General features: G+C 45.5%; 1 protein-coding gene across 4 annotated transcripts in view; it reads left to right on the top strand.

Annotated features, from left to right (window-relative positions):
- Window positions 1-15,706, top strand: part of LOC119405307 (nuclear factor 1 X-type) — a 69,343-nt gene extending 53,637 nt beyond the window's left edge. For all 4 annotated transcript variants that reach the window (XM_037672131.2, XM_037672133.2, XM_037672130.2 and 1 more), the window contains 4 exons: window positions 1,257-1,355; window positions 4,982-5,100; window positions 5,660-5,921; window positions 8,338-15,706. In XM_037672131.2, the coding sequence (XP_037528059.1) occupies window positions 1,257-1,355; window positions 4,982-5,100; window positions 5,660-5,921; window positions 8,338-8,393 (536 nt within the window). In that variant the 3' untranslated portion in view covers window positions 8,394-15,706. The remainder of the gene's footprint in view (window positions 1-1,256; window positions 1,356-4,981; window positions 5,101-5,659; window positions 5,922-8,337) is intronic.
- The last annotated feature ends 2,646 nt before the right edge of the window (window positions 15,707-18,352 follow it).

Below are 18,352 nucleotides of genomic sequence, written 5' to 3' on the forward strand. Positions count from 1 at the left end.
TCTGCCGTCTGCCGTGATGCACAGCATCACAGTGCATCTTTGACGTTCTGCGCCGGTCGTGCGCACAGACACACTTTTCACACCTTTTAAATCCACTGTGGTGCTTTCTGGTGCATCGAACCACACAGGAGTCTGGTCCGCATTCCCAATTTGGGAGAGGTCGTACTTATGCTCCCTCTTGAGACCATTTACAAAGCGATGGAACTTAATCACATGGCTTTCGTACTCGCTTGGAAGCCTTCGACAAAGCGTTGTTCGGCGGCGGATGGAGAGCTGGTTACGGTTCATAAACTGCGTAGCCCACCCCCGACTTGCCTTGAATTGTGCCTGGGGTATTTCCATGTGGCGAGCGATGGCCAGGGCTTTCACGCGGATCATGTCAGTTGAGACGGCGTAGCCGTCCCTTCGAGTGTCGATGACATATTTGACAAGTTCGCCTTCGAGTTCCGGGTACTTGCACTTCTTTCCGCGAAATGCCTTTCGGCTCCTGTTGGTAGCGACGAGGGCATCTTTCTATTTCATCCAGTAACGCACGCGCTTCTCATCGACGTCAAATTTGCATCCAGCTTCTCGCTTGCCGTGCTCCTCGGCATATTCAATCACTTGCAGTTTAGAGGCTGCAGTGAAAGATCTCAAGTGCCGGCCCATCGTCCCTCACCTGCGATGGCTCAAACAGGGCTCACTACTACAGACAAAGTGACACCGACAACACCGATCTGAAGAAACACTGGCAAGCTACCCACACGAAGCCAACGATGCGCCACACAAAGCAATAATGGCGCCGTCGAGGTCGGGAGGTCGGTGGAAGCGGAAAAGCTGGCAGCGCCATCTAGCTGCAATTTAACTAACTGCACTTTTTTGGCGGGACTTTTTGAATTTTTTTTTTTTTGAAATTCCCCCTCCAAAGTAGGGGTGCCACCCTTACACGAGGGCGGCCCTTACACGAGTATATACGGTAATATCAGGTTTCGAGAAACATATCGGTGCTGATCTGCGGACTGACTGTGAACTGGACGCCGGTTCCGAGGTATAGAGTTTTTGTTCAACGGTTGTTCTTTACAGCACGGTGACCGCATGGGGCGCTTCACGAAAAGAGTAATGGAGACCAATCACATATTATGTAGCTCATGAACAAACTTCGCGAATAAATAAATATGGGTTAAAGACAGTCGTGTGCGGGCCGTGCCAATAACGAAAGCTCCGCGGGCCGCGTGTTTGAGTAGGTGGTAGATCTTGTGTCCTTTTAATCGCTTCAGGCCCAAGCAATCAGCCTCAGCCTCAGAGCAGTCCGCCCAGTGTGGAAGGGGCTCGGCCAGAGGACAGTGGTCCCAAGGAGGACACAGCCAGTCCCGGGGGTGAGTATGGGCTCGGTTCGAGTCTTGACTTTTGGCTTCAACCACCCATGGACCTTCGAGGTCCTCTATCGGTATTCTGCCTGATACAGTGGTTCTCAAGCGAGCACCCCCAGTTTCTTTGCCATCTGCGAGCACAGCCATAGGTCGGCAAGAAATGGGGAGCTCACTCAGACCCACTGAAGAAATATATTTTGGTCTTAGGGCTCACTCAGACGCAGACTAACAAAAGATTTCCTCAACCGGACTCACCTGGACTCCAGACTCACTAAAATTTTTCTCAACCGGACTCACTCCGATTCAAGCTCACCAAAATATTACTCACCAGGACTCGCTCAAATGCAGATGTGACTCACGGCTCGACCTGAGTCTGAGTTAGTCTGTGTGAGTCAACTGATGAGTGAGACTGCCGACCTATGAGCACAGCAACATCCTTTTGAATACAAAAATGCTAACCTCAGTGCACAGAAATCATGAGATAACCTAAATGTCATATAATCTAGGATTGGTTATTATGATTGTTGCATGAGTTCCAACAGAGTTGAGCTCAAATATGCTATAAAATTTCAGGGCATGGGAATAAAGTTCATTAGCTACAGTATGTTTCATGTTTGTAATCCTTGTAATAAAAAGGTCCTAATAAAAATGTCAACTGATACTTCCCAACAATGTCTGATGGTTTCCTGCAATCGCAATTAAAAGCCCCAGCCATAGCTTAATCAAAGCTATGAAAGCCATGAAATGGTCAGCAGCAGGACCTGTATTCTTTGTGCAGCTAGGTCCATTGCCAGGGGTGGAACAGCTGCGCCGTTTGCACCATTGGGTGCCAAACTTGTTCACCTGCGCTATCCTTGACCGTATCACCCCTGTTGCGCCAAACTTGCTTATCAGCGCCGTACTGCGCCGCAGCACCTGAATTTAGCCGCAAGGTGCGACACCCATCAAGCCCCATGCCCAAAACATAGCTGAAACATCGTGGTTTCAGTTTCATCGAAATGGTTATGGTTTCGGTTTCGTCAAGGCTGTGATTGGCTATGAAGGTTGGCTCAGCAGGTGCTAAGGGCCATAGAAAAAAGAAAAAAAAATCCGGCAGATCCCACACACTGTGGGAATCGATGTAATGCAAAGCAGCCAGCAAAGAGTTGCATGCATCGCCTTGTTTGTCTTTGAGGCAAATGAAGTAATTTATGTCATGACATCTAGTGCACTATATATTGCATGTTTGTCATGCATGCATGCATGTACAATCTGGTATTACCATGCCAATGAAATGTATATTCTGGTATATGCAATGCATGACCTGTCATTTATGTTCGTCACGCACTCATGTCATGCCATACCACATTTGTGTATATTCACCAAAACCGGGACACACAAATCATGATTTGCATGTTACCACCTGTCATTTATGTTCACCATACAGTCGCGTCACACAGTACCAATTTTGCTTTATATCAAGCTAGCAAAATGGCTGGGAGCGCACCATGAGCATGGCATGTAAATCATTCTGTACATGAAATGCATGTCATGGTTGTCATGTTATCACCTGCCACTTATGTTTGCCTTACACTCTTGTCGCTTCATACCAATTTTGGTGTATATCAAGCTAGCGAAATGGCTGGGAGCGCACCATGAGCCTGGCATGTAAATCATGCCATACGTGATATGCAAGTCATGATTTTCATGTCACCACCTGTCGTACCACCTGTCCACAGTGTGTCTCATAATTGTATTTTCATTTTGGCATGTATAACATCAGAATTTCTGAAACGCAGTTGTACGAAAAAAAAAAGTAGGTGATGTGAAAGAACATGCGTGCTGTGGCATGTTTTCAGTTCAGTCACTTCTGGCGTATGGAATTAGCAAAAGCATGGCCTTTGAGATAATTGTTTCTTATCCAGAGAGAACTGCGGAATAAGGATTTGGACATTACTTGTTGGAACTCCAGCTTGTTCACTGTTATGAATTGGACATTTCTATACATGGAAAGCACATACTAGAGGCCGTGGAAAGTACATTGGTACAAAATGCACAGTGGAATGTTGCTTGAGTTTTGACTTGGAAGGTATGAAGTCATGAAACATTTATATTTAATAAGTTTATGGAATTATCCGTAACTGAAACTTTAGGTATAAAGAGAGAAAAAAAGAAGTAGGGACATTAGCTTAAAGATACTACTGAATCACTACCCTACACTGAAGGCAGGAGAAGTGGGATTAAAAAGAAAGAAAGCAATAAGTGATGTGCACATCTTGGCTGTTGAGTGCTGTACTCCAGTATTTTTGTCTTCCTTGACGCACTCTGCCGTTATACTTAGCTTAAAGCATCACACAAATGCTTCATGATAAAAAAAATATTGTGCAGTGGATAAAAATATATGTATCACTGTCTAATCACAATTAGAAAAAAAAACGCTGCTGCAGTCTAAGCCTCGCAAATCGAATCTAAAGGGGATCACAAAATAGTCAAATATAGTACGGGTATTTCGACCCAAGATACAGGCGAGAGAATGCTGAGCTAGGCAAGTTGTTAATACATGCTTACCGAAAAAAATCTAAGCAATGCAGATAAAGAGAACATATAACGAAAAAAATAGGCACAGAGTTGAAACGACGTTATGTATTTAGAAAAACAGCAGCAAAACACAGGCACAAAAACATGTGCACATTATGAGCTCTCATTTGTGTGCATCAACCCCATTGCGGTTTAGATTGTCACAGTTTTCTGGACTGAAGAGCACTATAACAATGTCATGATCTGAAAGCTTAATGCCTTTGTCACATGGACACTTTTTGAAAGGCCATCCAGTCGATCACTATCAAAACGCAACAACTCTATCAATTCGATTGAGTTGTCGCACTGCTACATGGCAATTTCGAACGGCCGTTGATTGGTTTTGGTGTTTTTCGCAAAAATTGTGTGGCGCTGCAGATCTTTAGTCTCGTTTTAACATCCACAAAAGGTAAATAGAATATTAATCTACTTAAAAGCACAAACATGTTTATCTCTGTTCAGACATTTCAATAAATTGTTTATATACGTAGTTAAGTTATGAATACATACTTAATTTTTAAGTTGTTGAGCAGAGAAACAGTGGCGAGCAAGACATGGCTAGATGGCATGATGGAGACAAGCACAAAGCTGTTGTCAAGAGCATGTGCAGCTCACACGTTTCAAGTGGGAAAATACTTTATTAAATAACTCGTAACGTTCAGATACACTGCTTTTAAGGCATACTGGTTAGATGTTTTTTTTTTGTAATCGTTAGTTCAAGCACACTGTGAACAAGAGGGCACATTCGCGCTGTTTCCACTTCCGTTGCTCAATGGCTATCAACGTTTAAATGTGGTTGTGGGGTGCTTCGTTGACTCGATAGACTATTGACTCAACAGCCTTCGAAACGTCCCATGTAGCAGCGTATGCTTGGCCACTGAGTCAAGAGACTATCGCTTGGAAGGCCTTCCAAAAACCCGTGTGACACGCGTATAAGACACTCATGCAAATCCTACATGCATTTTCGGATGCATTTGTGGTATTAAGCTTCTCGACTTGATTAATCTACTTGTCCCGTTCAGACCTCGTATGTTTAATGTTATTTTCATTACGTTTGCGTCTGTCACTGTGAGCAGGTGCCTGCAGTGTCGGGAGTGACTCGGTCGTGACTGCCACAGTCCGGACTTCGTCCAGCCCCTTCCTGGCTCGGTCGACATCTGAGCACACCTTCGGCCACATTCACTCCCAGGGACAGGTGAGAGTGCTCTTATTTCAAGCTGGTCACAAGTGAAAAAAAGTCTCGGTTTTGCCACAAGGGTGGAGCAATGATTGCAACAGCAGCAAATTCGTATACGAAGTAAGGCTAGCAGCTGACTCCTTTAGCATATTACTTGGCATAACTCAGCAAAGTGCTGATGTAAGGAAACACCGCTGCTGATGCGAGTGACTAAAGGTCACTTCACTTGCCGTCTATGGCTTCAGTGAGTCACTTCACTCACTGTCTATGGCTTCAAGGTCATTTCACTTCAGGCTGTCTATGGCTTCAGTGCAAACTGAGCGGTGAGAACACTGCACATACAAATGTATTAACCGTATGCGTATGCCTGTGAGAATAGGGTTCATGTGACGACGCTTGGCCATTCAAAGTACACAGTTCGTGCCAAAGCCATCTGGAGTTCTTAAGTCGTAGCCGACTGTGGAAGCTTAACCGTCTTCCCCTTTAATGCGTCATTCAAACAAGCTGTTCGGTTTCATGAATAATTCACTCATCGAACTCCTCCTACTTTTTCAACCTCCTCATTGCATCTGCCCAGCTCTTCTCATACCCGGGCGCAGCGGGGGGCGGTGCCACGCTCTCGTCGACGGTGCTGAGCTCGCCGGGCGCGGGAGGTCTGCTCGCCTCCCCGAGATCAGCACGAACGACCACGACACCCACGTCTCTGCCGCCGCGCTGGAACCCGCCATTCATTGCGCTCGACGAAAACATGGACTACCAGATGATGGCGGGCCTTCTTCCCCCGGCCGGGTCTCAGCCCCCGCCTGACAACTCACTCATGGGGCCACCCCACGATGACGGTGAGTGGGCACGTGAACTTTACATTTGATTCATTGAAAAGAGCATTGGTGTGACAATATTGACTTTGTGCTGAATGGAGGTTCATATCCACTGGAAATGTGGTAAGCTTCGCTTCGTAGCGATGGTCTCGGATCTGGCGACTTTGTCTTTAGGTGGTATACCAGGGTTCATAGGTGGTATACGAGGGTGGTCAGTCATTGGGTACTATGTGACACTTTTGGCAGAAAACATTGTTCCACGTTCGCAGCAATGGCTAAAGATAGACCTGGCCAACTCTCCCAGGTTCACATGTACAGTGCCCGTGGAGTAAAACACGACATCAAAACATTTTTTTTCAGTATCACAGCTGGTTCGATCAATTTACTCGGGTTAACTGCGTCACATCTCTACAAACCTGGTCACACACGGTGATGTTCTTGGGCAAGCACTCGAGCTAATATTCTGCCATTAGGACGTGAACTAAAGACAGTCGAAATGAAAGTGGCAACTGCATTACTTAGCCTTAAATTGATGCATTTCGTTTCGTGAATACTGTACATAAGCACCCACCCAGAAAGTGGATTGGGAAATGGCCGCTTGCATAGCACAACTGGTAATGCACTGCATACGTAATGCAAACGTGTTGTGCGTTCATTTCTCTTTATACCATAGCGACTACACTTTAATTAAAAGAATACAAATAATGCACCATATGCTCTCCTCGGCTTCAATGCCTGTTGACTTCATATGTAGTTATGTCTAACAGTTAAGAAACAGATTGTAACGGGATGGTAGGTGGGCTAGCTGGTGCTGCAGTATTTTTGAGAAAACTTATAGCACAAACGAGAAGGCACTCGATGCAGAAAGAAACATGTGGTCACCACGTGTGCTGTGTGTTCCTTCTCTCGTCCAGTTCGCTAACAGCGAAGCTGTTCTAGCTCGGCGTAAAATGTGTGGTTGTGCCTGAAAGCCATCATCATCTTGAACGGGTATGTGCCACGGGATTTGGGCAAATCCCACTACTCACCGATACGGCGTGGCCTGTAATAACCCGGCGAGAGAATGACTACAGAGAGAGAGAGAAAAAGAAAGAAATGGAGACAGAAAGAAAGATATAAAGAAAGAGAAAGAGAAAAATTCTTGCCAAAAAAAAAAAATCTTCACGGGGCAGGATTCGAACCCACGTACCCTCGATCCAAAGGCGAGCGTTCTAACCACTCGGCTAACCAGGCACGCTAGCCTTGCATAGTATTGCATAGCAAGGCAATGGGAAAGGGAAGTGAACATGAGAAGGAGAGATGTGATTATGAGGAGCAGGGAAGGGAGGGGGGGGGGGGAGAGAGTAAAGCGTAGCACAGAAAGAATGAGAAAGAGAGAAATAGAGAGTCCATTGATGTGATAGCTGCGCCAGTTGCGCCAAACTGCTCCAAAAGACCAATCCTGCTACATCCTGCTACATTTTCACTGCTCTGCGCCAAAGCTGCACCAAACATGATGATTTCATATTTCAAAAACAAAACAAATCTCTCGAGGTCAAAAGAGCGTAGCAATACGCCCATCCTCATGTACGCACACCACGCCACAGTGGCTGTGAGTACGCGTAGATTAAGGAAAACGTGCATGCTTGTGCAGTGCTGGTCGGCCTACCTTTCTATTACACCACAGACCGCGTATAACATAAGTCGCCAGAGGAGTGAATCTTCGTACCATAACCAAAACACCATTTTTCAAAGATTGCACTTGTGCAAGAAGTGATGAAGGCAGCCGTGCCATTCCGAGAATCGAGTTGTGCGACTGCAGGGGTATGAATTCTCATTCCCTTAAATTGGCAAATGTTGAGAGGCTAACGTTCGTGGAACGGCTAGGCTGTGCCACGAAGTAACCACGAAGTTGCTTAACGAGCCAATGTAATCTAAAGGAAATGCACTTCTTGTCAATTTGTATTCTGAAAGAGCACAAGCACCTTACTTCATCATGGCAAAGTTTATTCTCATTTGACTTTAGTAGAAACCATGCTGTGCCACTTGAAACTAGCTTTTATGAGTGTATCTTTTACTTTATATGACTTTTGCCTTCTTTACTGCATACTTCTTTATGGTTTGATTAATATCTTTCAAATTGCTCACTGCAGTCATCTCAGAACCTTTCACCAACGTTGTTTTAATTGGCATCTTTCTAACAGTTCGTTCTCACACGCTGTGGAACGTTTGTGTTTTAAGATTTCTGAAAGAGGTGGTGCAACTTGGCATAGGTACTGAATATTGTGTCTGGCGCAGACTGGAGGCAATTGCCGTAGATCGCCAAACATGATCAAATGAAGTCCTCCAATCAGCTGACCATAAACATAAAGCACATGTCCAGCTCTGCTGTCCATTTACTTGCACAGGGTGGAATGGAAATGGAATTTCTGAAGCGCTCATTCCTGCACACTTGCAGAACGTTTCTTCTCGGTGGCCAGTGGAGAAGCCGAAGAGGCGTCCAAGCCGTCCTGAGCCATTTGCTCAAGGTGTTCCCCATCTTCCCCAGACCCGGGTGCCAAGGCCAGAAAGACAAGACATGTGGTTTCTCTTGTGATAGGCAGAGACTTGATTGTTGTACCATAGCCCTTTTTAGACATACTGCTCTGTAGCTCATTTTTTCAAAAAAGAGTGACACGAGTAAGGGCCTTTTTTACAAGCTCCACGCTAGAGACAGTTATATATATATATACAACGTTATAGCATATTATACACACATATATACACATTATATATATACTGTGTATACACATGCCCGTACATGCAAACAACACTCGAGATAGGCAATGGTTCGTTGCAGGGCAGCATGTGTAGAAAACTTTGTGCAAGCCTTCCGTTCTTCGTTTGCATTACTTTTCAGCTTTAGCCAGTTTTAAAGGTTGGCACAAGTCTTCGGAGTCACAACCACAACAACTATGCCTATGAAACTTTGCTACAAATCTATGCAAACTGAGGGGGCCCCAGCCGTTAGGGCCGAGGCACACCCTGCTCACATTAAGGCAATAATTTAGTTTGGCAAACACATTGTCACTTGTACATAGAGCCAGTGGCGCCCAGGAAAAAGTCCCGGTGCGCATCATCACGTCTCTCGCCGTTTCGTGTCTCTTTACAGAGGGATGCGTTTTTTGTTTTTTTCTCAGTTTTTCCTTTTGTTTTACTCTCAGCTGCACACAGACACAAACACACAAACACATTTGCGCACTTGCGTCTGTATATACGGCCATGTGTACAGCCAGAGCGACATAATATATAAGTGACACGCTGGGGGCAAAAGGTGGGGCCGGCGATGACGCCCGGGCCCCGCCATCCGGCGCCGCTTGTTCATTTTTTTTTCACCACCGCGCTCTGGCGTCAGATTAGTTTTGTCAGTGCCTTTTTGCGAAGGGCGGCTTCGTCCTCCGCAGCCGCGCAGTGCCATTGTTTCGCTTGTTCTCCCCCCCCTACTTTCCCGTTTTCGCCTGCAGAGGGCGCGCTAGTACAAAATATCCAGAGGGCGCCCCCTGCCAACCTTCCCCATTCTCTCCGCCCCCTCCAAGTTGAGTGTGTGTGCCAATTTCGTTTCTCGCCGTAGCCTTACGCAAGGGGCGCTTGTTGTGCTCTTCTGCTGTTGATATACGCTAGATTAGACGTGCCTTTAAAGAAGAACGCGAGTTTCGACGCTGTATGCAAACATCAGCACTCGACGGGCTTTCTGTTTGTGTCTCGGCGCACGCTCGCCACGCTCATACTTATGTCAATGTGCTCGTTTTAAAGAAACAAAAGCCCAATGCCGTTGTTCTGTCGCCCGCTCTTCAAACTACAGGAATCTCTGTAGGGTCTGTCATTGCTGCTGCTGCTGCTGCTTTTTGCAGTTTTTAGTTGTTTTTTCTGTTTGTCCGGGCTTGGTTTTTTTGTTCCCACTGTAGTTGGCCTCACCTGTGTGTGTGGGTGCAGAGGGAAAATGCACGGGGCTGCATTGTCTTCTGTGTGGGTTTATGGAGTACCGTACATCAAAACGGATGAGCGCTTGCATCAGAGCCGTAGCGAAGAAGGGGCAGCCATTGTTTATTTTTTTCTTTCACTGATGCATCATGCATTGGCTTACACAATGTCTTATTTCTCTCAGCCAAAAGACCTGCTTTGATCGTATGCTTTAAAACTTTTATCTTTCTGGCTTTTCGTCCTTTCTTATCTCAGCTTTCAAAATGATGCAGCAGTGGAACTGCAGTTCTCTAGTAGCATGTGCTCTAATGTTGCAGCAACATTAACATAACATTGTGTCAACGTTGTGGCAACGTTGCATCAGCGCCTGGTGTTACCAGGTTGGTTGCCTGGTCACCGGCTGCCTTAGTTGGGGCTGCTGTATATTTAATTAAGGGCACCCCGTATTTTTATGACTTGATTGAACTGCACTAGCATCGCTTGGACAGCTTGTTTATAGCTGTGTTCTTTTAACTCGCCGACCCCTCGTAGCATTGGTAGTTCGAGCGAGTGTTATTTTTCTTCTCGTTCATCACAACTTGCAGTGCCACATTCATTCATGTCGTGGACAAAATGTATCGCAGAACGTTGTACAGGCTTAGTGATCTCTCATTTCATTGTTTTCCTGTAAAAAAATCTGTTTGTTCGTATTATAGTGGCACTGCTACTTACGCATCTGTCATGGTCACTTCCTGATTGAGAACGAATTAATTTTTTTTACTTAATTTAGATCACTTTTAACGAAGCACTGATGATCATAATGAGTTGCATAAGGCTCAAGTTTCTCAACAGCTTTTTGTTTGCATACTTAATATCCATGAATTGCTGATGAAGGGAAGTAGCGGGCTTCACAGACAACTTGCTTGCGTGTATGCACATTTAATTGCAGATGCTATTAGATTATATGATAATTTTGCAAAAAAATGCCTTTAGTTATATCTGACAAAGCCCTCCGTGCCTGCAGAAGCATTCTCATGCTTTTCTGACTGCCAAATTGACTTCGGCTGCTTTTATATTAGGTGCTAGGCTGTTACAGTAGTACCAGTACAGTACCTATCGTATCAGTGTTCGGGTGCTACAGCGGCTACTTGTTATCAGGCTGATATCCTGAAACCTGTACAGGGATGCCACAGATGGTGCCCTGTAATTGTGACACCTGAGCGTCATCTGAAAACCTGTCTAAGCTCAAGTGACGTAGCTTAAAGTCTCTGAGAATGCATTCAATGGAGCAGAACCTCGGAAGCGATCAAAATGCAAGCTTTCTTTCGCGAGCACGTAAATCCCAGCTAGGGATTCTATCTTAGATTGCGGCCAATCGCTTGCCAGCCGAAGTGTTCATACAGAGTGCTCGTTGCCAAAGCTGCCCAAGCCAAAACTGTGCATCAGATGGGAAGCGCACAATTAAGCGTCGTGCTGCCATGCGCGTTTTCGCGTAGACTTCCACGCGGACAGGGATATACTTTTCCTCTACCTGCGGCTCTGGTGCAGGTCTGTGTCATGTTGAATGTGCAGTACAGTCCACTGCTAGAGGGAAACGGAAAAAAGAACACCTTTATACGTTTTCATTAAACTAGAAAGTCCCGCCTTTACTGTGGAAAGATATTTGGTAAGCCAGCCGAAGGTGCCAAAAGATAAACGACAGTGCTGCCTTGAAACTCATACAAGCTTTCCAAGATGTCACTGCTTTTGACGGCACCCGCTCAAGGCCTGGTTGATCGTTTATCGGTGAAAATGTGCTGCATTTTTTTCTATGCAGGTAAACATCAAACACGGCAAGATTGCAAAACTTTCAGCGGGCCAGTGTAAAAAGTACTTCAAAAACCTTGATGCAACAGTGTTGAGATTCTTACACACTGTTTTAAAATTGAACCTTGACATTCGTTTTCTGATTTGTCGATCAACTTACCATGGCAGCGGTAGTGACAATAGAGGTTTAAAACGATGCCTCGCCAGTCTAAACCTATTTATTGCCATTAGTATCTCTTTAAAGGGATTGCCAACTAGTAGTACTTGGCTTATTAGTTCATCTGAATTGCAGCTCGAACACATCGAGCCACACTTCAGTATAACCAAAATTGAAACTATCTTTCTTGGGGGCTTACCTTGATTTAGGCTCATGCCGAGGAACCCTACGTGGTTCATCAAAGTTGACGTGGAGCTCTCAATTATGGCACCCATCACTCCCTGACGTTGCTTTGTTATGCTAAAATGCTGTGAATGAATCAGTAAGTGAATCAGTCAATGAATCCTTTAAGAGTGGACTGTACTCTACTTGTCTGAGGAACTAGTGTCTGGCTCCAGATGTCACTGCCGGGGACATTTAAGACTCTGCCAGCCTGTTAATCCGTGAGTGTCGTAGGTTCGTTGGTGCGATGCAGATCGAGTGAGTCTGTGCTTTGCTTGCCGTGCGAGTGGGTACTTCCATGCAGTTCGTCTGTGCGTAACGAGGCCCTCAACCCCTTCGTGACGAAAATTATGTGACACCGCACATTCACTGAGCTGCCTTCCGGACTTGAGAGGTGCTTACCTTACTAAAACATTTATACGTGCAGTTGTGAAAGATCGCTGAACAGGTAGTGTCAATGTGGCCGGTGTTTTCAACAAGAGGACATGTCTTCAGGAGATCTTGTTCATGGCCTAGTTGGGTCTTGCTGTATGACATAATTGGTGCTGACATGACACGAAAACACGAGAAAGAAATGCAAACATTCGCCTGTTGTGTCATGTCCGGGCTTCTCTCCTGCATTTCTGTGTAATTTAAATGGCTATTATGTCACACAGGACTTGTCTTTGTCAGGGCAGCATCCGGGCAAGATTGAGGCTTGAGCTTGCTGTCCTGACAAAGATGGGTCTTCTTGACGAAATCTCAGCTCCGGTAATATTCTGTGTTCAGCAATTTCTCATCGCTTCAAACCTCCTCCATCTTCTGCCTTAGCTTCTGTCTTGTTCGGATTTCTATATGCAGGCGATTTTAACCACTAGATGCGTTTGGGGGAAAGAAAGAAACGTGGATATTTTGTAAATTTATGAGAATTTTAGTGTGAGCTATACAAGGAAGGCAAGGAATCATTGGATTCCGTTCAGATATGTTTCGGTAGTTGCTGTAACTTCTCAGCGCATAGCTACATCTGGCATACAGGATGTACATCTCGGAATAGAATACACTCAAACCTCGATTTAACGAATTATCGGTTATAACGAAGTAGATGAAGAGTAGTCTTGTCATAGATACAGTGTTACAAGTTAGCGTTTATACCGAATTTTCGGATATAACGACGTTATTTTCGTGACAGGATGTGACTTTGTTATAATGAGGTTTGAGTGTATATTTGAAAACTTCCCTCAGATCTAAAAACACAAGAAACATGACAAGAAGGGTTTCGTGCATTCAAGTTCTTTGCTTAGAACATTGTGGCTCAGCATAGCACTGTATAGTGGCGACGCAGTACAGGTGCGACGTTGAATATGTTACGGTTACACTGTTTAACAACACTGGCCCTTTTTAGAGGGGCTGCAAGTTCCACATTTGCCCTCTAATAGCATACCTCTCAAGATCATCAGTGCAGCTCAGTGTAATTTGGGTGTAACATTGTCATTTGACCTGAGTGGGGGTGCCTGAGGGTGTCCAGGGACTCCCTTCCAGGCAATGAAAGCTGCTGTGTTTCTTGTTTAGAATTCAGACGATTGCTACAAGTGGTATTCAAAGGAGTGAATGGCTGCATGGCAGCCATCTTGGACTGTCAGTACAGAGGTGGTACAACTTCGTGCCACGAATGTGTAATGGCCACGACGGAAAGGGCGAGTCAGTTGCATGGACATATTTGGCATTACACAAGTGCTTTAGACTGGTGCCGCTATACGCAGAAAATGAGACTTTGTTCGTACGAACCATCCTGACAGCTTTCAGGGTGGGCTTGGGGCTCAAATGGTCTGTTCACGATGCCAGTCAAGCATGCCGAGAGTGCGTGTGTTCGAAACCCAAGCGACCGTCATCACGCTGGGCCGTCGAAAGCACGCGTGATGGTTTCCCCATATTGAGTTTTGGCACTCTGGTTTTCTCTAGTTGCTGTGATATCTATGCACACCGACGCTTGTAGCACTAATGCTCAATCACAGTATATGTGTTCAAAGGCTGCTTCTGGAACTATGAGGTCGCATGGACTTGCGTTCTCATTGAAATAAGTGAAGTGTACATTGCCTGTCGCACCAAGAGAAGGCCCTGCTTAGCAGTTCTTTTTTTAGATGGCTGCACACTTCTAGATTTGAGTGACCGAACTTCCGTGAAAGCAGTTTGCTAAAAAGAATATGTTATTGCCATGTAGCAGACAAATGCAGTAAAGCTGTGATACAGCAACCACTGATATAAGGAGTCATTGGATATAGTGAAAATATTTTTTACTCATGTGCTTATTATGAGTGTCATATATAGTGAAAGCCTTGTTTAAGCTGAACACAACTTCATTACGAGTTTTGGATGCATAGCATACACTGTGCTTGTGCATTGTTTGCTGCGTGCACTCTCAGCAAGCTCGACTGGTTCTTCTCGTGGTGACTTGGAACGTAGGTTTTTTTAATTGCAGAAGCAATTAAGACTCGCAAAGGAGAGGTCGAGACAGCATGTCCGATAGCTCGGATTTTGTAATGCCCTTGAAGAAGAATGCTGTGACCTGTCGTGATGTAGAGACAACAAGGAAAATCCCAGTGTAATACCTTGAGGAGGAGTCATGCTTGCAAGCTGCGACGAGTGTGCACAGTGTAATGGTGATCAGACACCAAGGACGTATTTGGTTATCATTTCATTACGGATCAAGCGCAGTTTTGCAGTATAACTTGTAATAGCGATGGTCTAGCTTGTAATAGCGATGGTCTATCTTGTCCCTGTCAGGCCTTGTACATTCAGGAAGGGCAACAAGAAAGTTGTGGATTTAGTTTTAATTGTTTGCAAGAACAGGATGCTTGCACTGACAGACAGTGGTAAAGTTTTTTTACCTGCTGACTCATCTAGCCAGCTGTAGAGCGACTTCAGTAGCACTGGATGCTGACAGTTGACCTCGGTGAATTTCTGGTGTTGAATGACATTTGGCGGGTTTGCCACATTCTGTTGGTTAACTTTCGCCTTATATCTTGCTTTAATAGGGATCATCGAACACTCCTAGCTTGGCCGTTGTTCAATAGTGCCTGTAACTTTATGTTTAGTGCAACAAATATGGGTGTTCTGGTCACCATAAGCTGCATGGACTCGCCATATAGACGGACAGAATCGTCTTCATGGGCAAGTCGGGTTACGCAATAAAGAAAATGTTGGTTACGTAGTCAAATACGTTTTTTGTTGACAAATTAAGCTTTTATCAGTTGGTTGGTTCGTGACAGTCGGGCAGATTCTTGGAAAGGTCTCTCGCTGTTAGGATGATCTTGTTTGTTTCTGCAAGCTCGCCACGTACGGGCACGATTGCAGCTGGAAGCAATCAAAAGAAACGTTGAGCGCACAGTGTCGACTGCGCGGCAGCCATGCGTTTTTATCTGCGAGCGGCTAGCTGCTTGACGGCCCCGTATGTCCGGTGGTGGAGTTTTTGTTGAGGGTTCTAGTCAAGCATCCTTGGAACGAGAGAGTGGAAGAGAAAGGGCCGACGGGGCCGGATCGAGGCACAGCAAATGCAGGCGCACACCACCACCACCCCGCACGCGGGTCTCTGTTTGTTGAGTTTTGTTTGTTTGCTACCCCCCGACATGTTCTTTTTTCTTTGTTGTCTTTTTCCAGCAGTTTTTGACTGGATTTTGTACCTGTTGCTGTTGAGATAGCCAATAAAACCTTTTTGCATCTCCATGAACCGCTTGTCGCTTTTCGCAATGATTTTGGCTGCATGTTGGGCATTCTGAGAAAATGTGCGCGGGCGTCGACAAGATTGGGAGGAGGGAACAAACACATTGCGTCATGGTGAGTGGGGAGGATTGCTGGTGTGGCGTGGGGAAGGGGCCAAGTGCCTCTTTTGCAACCCCCTGCCGACGCTCATAGAAATGTGGAAGAAATGTTGAACTCTGTGCACAATTGTGTAAATGTTGTAGCAATCGAGACCGTTTGCTGCGTATTTATGGGAGAGCTAAACTGCGAAAAAGAAAAGTTGCCTGTCGTCCTTTAAACATCGCAATAAATGAGTCTCTTCATTTGGGTGTTATACCCTACTGTGTATTGCAATGCTCATATGCAATGTTGAAACCAGTGGTGTAAATCCAGAGAAACTACAAGGGGGGGGGGGCACTCCTAGCCATCGCAGCCATTTTGTTTTTATAAATATAGGTTTTATATTTAACTATATAAAATTTAAAATCATGCTTTCAAATAAAATTTAAAAAAGAAGAAACGAGCACACCACGTAATTGCATTGGGCTATTGAGTGTTCTTGAAAACCGATCGAATAGTAGTTGCAATCAGTGCTGGGCAGTATCGAAGATACATGTATCTTAGATACTATCTTAGATACTCTTTGAGTATCTTGTATCTGTATCGCGATACGTGCCCGCAAAACGAGTATCTGTATTTCCGATACATTCAGTAATGTATCGAGTATCTTAAGCTACAAGATTCTTCTATAGAAACACCCCCGAGCGAAACAATAAACGCCGGCTGAACTCCGCTTCTCAAGCTGATACTGCTATCACTAAGCCACCAGAATAAAACTAGGCGACAGTGACATTCTTTTATTTTTCCGCCAGAGTACTTCAGCGAGCACACGCTATTAGGTCTACGCGTCCTCATTGGTGGAGCAGAGTCACGTGATGGCACTCGGGCCATCTCGACAAAAAGAAGCGCGCGAAAGTCTACGCGCATGTTTACTTTCTTTGTAGTTGTGTCAGTGTTATGACATTTGTTCGTAGCCACGGTACTGTGTTGCGTACTCCAATGCGTGCGGCGTCTTCCGCTCAAATTCTGAAGTGCCGTTATCGTTATCGATAGTGTCGTTATCGAAGTTTTTATCACGTTATGCTTCGTTTGCAGTCTCAGGAATGCAAGAATGGGGCTGCTTTGCGTCTCGCTGCTTTCACACATCAGCGATTAGTGATATATCGTGGATGTAAGCTTCACTTACATAGGACGAGATTCACTTATATACAAATGAGGTAATAACAATCGTCCCACCCCCGTTGCCGATGCTGGATGCAGTAGAACGAGACGAGCATTTACGAAGCTGAAGATATTTTGGCGCACTCTACCTTTGTACTTCCTGCTGAATTATATCCTCCTGAGACCTGAGCGAATTTGTGGCCATACAGGTGAAATCAGAACACATTTTTGGAATGCACACACATGCTGTATTAAACCAGAAAAAAATTGCGTCTGTACGGCTAACAATTTTTGCACAGCAGTGTGTGCATTATAATGCACACTGGGTCTCAGTGCACAGAAAACGAAAGACACTCGCCTATAAAGAAATTTTACATTTGGTCGCGAAAAGCACGCTTATTTGTTGTGAAACTGCCTGGAGAAGTTTCGCGCAGATGTGAGGCAAAGAACGATGTTGCACGTGATACACCGTAACTTTGTGCGCTGTGCATAGGCGTGCGCAGGGTTCCCCATCAGGGGGGGGGGGTGAACGTTCATCGCAGTGTCCCCCCAACTAAGTCAATGTACGAGGCAGATTTTACGCCTCCCCCCCTCTTAGGTGGCTAGGGGTGTCAACGTATGGGGCAGATTTTGCGCCCTTAGGTTACCACAGGGGGCGCCCGACTCCCTGCACCCCCCTCCCCCCGTGCGCACGCCTACTGCGCTGAGAATATCCTGGGTTTCGGCACCTCGAGCAGGATCCCTAGTTCCCAAGCTCTGAAATGTGGCTTGCTTGCGCAGTTCTTGGCTCAGAAGGCATGGGCCCGACCTTGGCTTTCAGCAGCTTCCGTGGTGACTCATTAGGGAGCTTTCGAGTAGCGTACACAAAGCTTCGCATTGGTTTTTCGCGCAACCGCGCATGCGTCGTACGCTTCCGCTTGCGGGCTCCCGTTAAGTGACGGAAATAGCGGGCCGCAAACGCTAATGCTAACTTAGCGAACGCTATTCGAAAACTGCCTATAGACAAATTCTGCACCACACCTGTCTTCCGGCAACAGGTAATGAGGAAGGGACAGCCTCATCGTATGCGAATTCTAGGTACGAAGTGTCGTTGCTGGTTATTGACTCAAGAACACGTTTCTTCATCACTGATTCCTAGGTGAAACAAGCGCCAAAGCTTAATGCCAAAGAGTAACGAACCACATGAGATTGGCAAACATACGCAGGAAAAAGCACCCATTGAGACCGAGTGTGCATTATAATGCACATTTGAAGAAAACAGCTTGTGATAACAAAAATACTCGCCCTTGGGGTAACATGACGTGCGGAAATTATTCCTAAGCCCTTCCTAAGTACATTTAAACAACAATTAAGAGATATCGCACGATGATTATTGAGCAATTTGTGAATTACTTGGACGCCGTGAGGAGAACGA

Source organism: Rhipicephalus sanguineus, chromosome 9 (genome assembly GCF_013339695.2).
Source record: "Rhipicephalus sanguineus isolate Rsan-2018 chromosome 9, BIME_Rsan_1.4, whole genome shotgun sequence".
NCBI classification, from domain to species: Eukaryota; Metazoa; Arthropoda; class Arachnida; order Ixodida; family Ixodidae; genus Rhipicephalus; species Rhipicephalus sanguineus.